General features: G+C 61.0%; 1 protein-coding gene across 1 annotated transcript; it reads right to left on the bottom strand.

Moving 5' to 3' along the window:
* Positions 1–691: 691 nt before the first annotated feature.
* Positions 692–2,673, bottom strand: FZD2 (frizzled class receptor 2). The gene has a single exon (XM_001519767.6). It carries the CDS (start codon positions 2,411–2,413, stop codon positions 719–721), a length of 1,695 nt encoding a protein of 564 aa, XP_001519817.4. The 5' UTR covers positions 2,414–2,673; the 3' UTR covers positions 692–718.
* Between the last annotated feature and the right edge of the window lie 1,973 nt (positions 2,674–4,646).

The following is a 4,646-nucleotide window of genomic DNA, read 5'->3' as shown; positions in this document are numbered from 1 at the left end:
ATTTGGACAGATTTTCCGAGAAGCACCCGGAGGGGGCGAGAAGAAAGCCAAAAAGACAGAAAAATTAAAAAATTTCCAAGGGGAGGGATATTTCTTTTTAAAAATAGTGTCCACGACCGTCTGGGAACTGGGACGCCCTCGACCCTCCCCGGGTGAGGGGAAGAGAGTGGGCTCGCAGCTCCCAGGAAAGTTTCCGGCAAGGTCCTTCTTACAGTGCCCCATTCAGGCTTCGCGGCCCGGCCCGAAAAACTCAGCTCGGGAAGGGGGACGGGGGGGTCGCCCCTCAAAGGGGGAAGGGGTGGGGAGCAGTCCGTCCCCGTCCCCCCACTCCCCCTCCTCAGGCCCGGGTCTTTTGACTTCCATTTTTTCTTTAAATAGAAAATATATAATTAAATTTACAAATGCTATTTACAGTTTTAATTACAAATCTTAGGAAAGTTAATCGACCTAAAAAAGAGATGGTTTAGATTTTTTTTTATTAAAAAAATAATAAAATAATAATAATGTTTGTGGGCTCTTCTCCGCACCCTCGCCCCCTCCCCACCCTCCCACCCGCCCCCTTCCCCTGGCGACTCTCTCTGTCCACACCCCTTCTCCTCCCGGGCCTGGGGCGTACCTCGCCCCCTCCCCATTCCCTCCCCCACCCCCCACCCCCACCGCGAAGGGGCGGCCGGGGAGGGGGCGTCGAGGGTGGGGGGGGGTGGGAGGGGTGGGGTCCTCACACGGTGGTCTCCCCGTGCCTGCTGTTAGTGAGGCGCGTGTAGAATTTTCGCCACGAGTGCAGAGTCTTGCCGGACCAGATCCAGAAGCCCGAGGTGATGCCCACGATGAGCGTCATGAGGTATTTGATCATGTAGACGGTGAAGTCGGGGCTGACGCTGGGCGTGTAGTGCAGCGGGCACGGGATGGCCAGGCTCTTGCAGTGCTGGCTGACCCAGGCCCGTTCCCAGTGCTCGCGGAAGGCCTGCTCGTAGAAGTAGCAGGCGATGACGATGGTGGCGGGCACGGTGTACAGCACGGAGAAGACCCCGATGCGCACCATCAGCCGCTCCAGCTTCTCCGTCTTGGTCCCGTCGTGCTTCATGATGGTGCGGATGCGGAACAGGGACACGAAGCCGGCCAGCAGGAAGGACGTGCCGATGAACAGGTAGACGAAGAGCGGCGCCAGCACGAAGCCCCGCAGCGGGTCCAGGCCGTTGAGGCCCACGAAGCAGACGCCGCTCAGCAGGTCGCCGTCCACCTGCCCCATGGCCAGGATGGTGATGGTCTTGACGGCCGGCACGGCCCAGGCGGCCAGGTGGAAGTACTGCGAGTTGGCCTCGATGGCCTCGTGGCCCCACTTCATGCCGGCCGCCAGGAACCAGGTGAGGGACAGGATGACCCACCAGATGGAGCTGGCCATGCTGAAGAAGTAGAGCATCATGAAGAGGATGGTGCAGCCCTCCTTCTTGGTGCCCTGCACCACGGTGCGATAGCCGTCGTCGGAGAAGCGCTCGTTGCAGACCACGCGCTCCTGCAGGACGAAGCCGGCGATGTAGGCCACGGACACCATGGTGTAGCAGCCCGACAGGAAGATGATGGGGCGCTCGGGGTAGCGGAAGCGCTGCATGTCCACCAGGTAGGTGGTCACCGTGAAGAAGGTGGAGGCGCAGCACAGCACCGACCACGTGAGGATCCACAGCCGGGCGAAGTGCGTCTCCTCCTGCGAGAAGAACATGGAGCCGTCGGGCCGCGCCGGTTCGCACGGGGCGGCGCAGTCCCTCTCGCCCAGGAACTTATAGTTGAGGTAGGAGGGCACCTTGAGCACCCTCGGGCAGTGGAAGGGGCGGTCCAGGGTGGCGTAACGGGGCGCGCCGCCGGGCCCTCCCGGGGTCTCCCCGCCGTTGGGCGGCAGTCCGGGGGGCGCGGTGGTCAGCAGGGCGGGCGCCCCGTCCTCCGAGTGGTTCTGGCCCACGCAGATCTGCTCGGCCCCGTGGCGGGGGAAGTTCTCGCAGCGCAGGCGCTCGGGCCACTGGAAGCCGAACTTGTTCATGAGGGCCTCGCACCCCTGGCGGGCCCGCTCGCAGATGGAGCGGCAGGGCGGGATGGCCTGCTCCAGCACGGTGCACACGGGCGCGTACATGGAGCACAGGAAGAAGCGCAGCTCGGGCGAGCACTGGACCTTCACCAGAGGGTAGAACTGGTGCACCTCCAACCCCGCGTCCTCCTGGTTGGTGTGGCCCAGCAGGTTGGGCAGGATGGTCTGGTTGTAGGCGATGTCCGTGCACAGCGGGATGGAGATGGGCTGGCAGAACCCGTGGTCCGGCACCGAGATGCCCTTCTCGCCCTGGTACTGGCCCAGGACGGCGACGGGCAGCAGGGACAGAAGCAGGAACAGGCGGGACGAGCGGTGCAAGGGGCTGGGGGCCCGCATGCTGCCCCCTCCCCCTCTCCTTCCTCCTCTTCTCCTAGCCGTCCCCCACCCCCCACCCGACTCGGACCCCCCTCCGGCCACCTCCTTTCCCCGCAAACTTTCCCCCCGTTCCCAAGTTGCGGGGAGGGCCGGGTCCCGGGTGGGGAGGCTGACCCCCGGCTGGCTGTGGGCGGCCGGTCCCGGCCTGTTCCCTCTCCCTCTGTCCTTCCTCCCCTCCTGCTCTCTTCCTCCGTCTCCTTCTCCTCTCTCTCCCCGTCCCCTCCCCTTCTTCTCCTCCTCCTCCTCCTCTTCCTCCCCGCGACTCCTTTATGCGCCTCCAACCCCGCACCTCGGCCTCCTCTTTCCCAATTAGTCGGTTTCGAGGACTGCCCCACCGCCGCCCCCTCCACGCAGACCGCCCCGCCCCTCCCCCCACCCCCACCCCCCCCCCCAGGTCCCAAAATGCGCTCTCGGCCAATCAGATTCAAACCCGGGGCCCAGCCCGGAGGGCAGGATTGGTCAACCACAACATAATGAGATCACAAACCAGATGCCAACAAAACTCTCCCCCACCTCCCCTCCTTTTATTTTTTCTTTTAAAGGGACAGGGCCACTCCCCCACCGCCGAACTCCAGGGTCCTCCTCCTGCAACTCGCCTTGGCGACTCACAGGAGGCCGCGAAACCCTAGACTCGTCCCTCCTCCCCTTTAAACCCCCACTCTGGCCCCTACCTCAGTTTCCCCACTTGCGCCCTCCCTCCCCCGCGACCGGTCCTGGAGACCTTTGGCCGCCCCCCCTCCCCCATCCCGTGAGTTTCCCCTCCCCGGGTCCATTTTCCCCGGCTGGCCTTTCCCTCTGTGGAGCGGGGCGGGGGAGTCCCAAATTCCCAAGATGGAAAGAAAGGAAAGGAGGCCCAAAACTTCTCGAAGTCGTTAAACTTTTTTTAAAAAAAAAGTTGTCCTCCCACCCCGGCTGTGCGCACCTCCCGCTTTCAGACCCGGAGCCAAATCGAGGCCCGCGAGGGGGTCGCGTTGGTTGTCGTTTCCTCTCTATATATAGCCTAGAAAGCGTCTCCCCCGCCCCCGAGAATAACCCTGGGAGAAACGGGAGTCTGTCGCTTTAAGAGCCTCTTAAAGGGTCGGTTGCTCGGGGGCACATAATTGCCCGGTGCAGGCACAAAGGGGCCCATTATATGGTCCTTTCTCTTCGGTGGCACCTAAAAGTGAGAAAGTGCCGAGACTTGGGGGCCCGAGAAGAGGGGAGGGGGGAACCGGGGGGGGGGGGGACCTGAGTTTTCGAGAGGGGCCCGTCCCCTCTCTCCTTCCCCACCTTCCAGATAAATCTGAATTATGCAAAGCCAAGTTTAGGTGCGTTAACGAGAAGGTCTCAATCGAAAGTTAATGGGATGCTAGGAAGGGAGGGGGAAGGGCAGTGGGCATTTCTTTCCGTTTTGATGGCCGGGGTCGCCCCCGCCCCCAAATGACCCAGGGAGCACCCAGATCCCTGCTCAGAGACGGGTCCCGGAGAAAGGGTTGATGGCTGAGGAGGGGGTGCGAGGGGGTATTCCCCCCCTCCTCTCTCCTGCATCTCCCCTTCTCACACTTCTGAGCTGGCCGGGTCCCCAGAGAGACCCTCCCCCTCTTCCCCCCGCCCCCCCAACCCCGACCCCCAGCTAGCGAGACCTAGCCCCAAGAAAAGATTTTCTCTCAGTCCCCCGGTTTTGGTTTCTAATTTGAAGGTGGGGGGTTGAGGGGATGAGGGAAGGGGGGTATTTGCATGTAAATTTTTCCTGGGGCTTGGAAATGGATGAATCAATTATTTCTATTGTCTCCCCGGAGGGGAGGAGAACGTGCTTGAAAAGAAAGAAAGAAAGAAGTGGAGGAAGAAGGAAAGTATGCCTGGCCCTGTGGACGATCGGTTTCCTGCGTTGCTGTAATCAGGAGGGGAAATACACAAAAAGGGGGAAAAAAAATGCCCTCAGCTCCAGTCTGGCGAGGGGGCCGGATTTTGTTTCTGGCTCTTTTCTAGGAGAGACGGGGCGGGGAGAGATTGAGGAGTACCCCATCCTGAACCAGATTTCCTGTCGGTCCCAGAATAATAATACAACTGTGGTACTTGTTAAGTGCTTACTATGTGGTAGGCACTGTACTAAGCACAGGAGGATACAAGCAAATCAGATTGGACACAATCCCTGTCCCCCATAGGGCTCACTAAACTAAACCCCAATTTGACAGATGAGGTAACTGAGGCACAG

This window comes from Ornithorhynchus anatinus, chromosome 11 (assembly GCF_004115215.2).
Source record: "Ornithorhynchus anatinus isolate Pmale09 chromosome 11, mOrnAna1.pri.v4, whole genome shotgun sequence".
Taxonomy (NCBI): Eukaryota; Metazoa; Chordata; class Mammalia; order Monotremata; family Ornithorhynchidae; genus Ornithorhynchus; species Ornithorhynchus anatinus.
Note: the sequence above shows the minus strand (reverse complement) of the source record. Positions and strands in the feature narration are given on the sequence as shown.

Coding starts and splice junctions, on each gene's coding strand:
- FZD2 (XM_001519767.6), bottom strand. CDS start 2,413: ATGCGGGCCCCCAGCCCCTTGCACCGCTCGTCCCGCCTGTTCCTGCTT.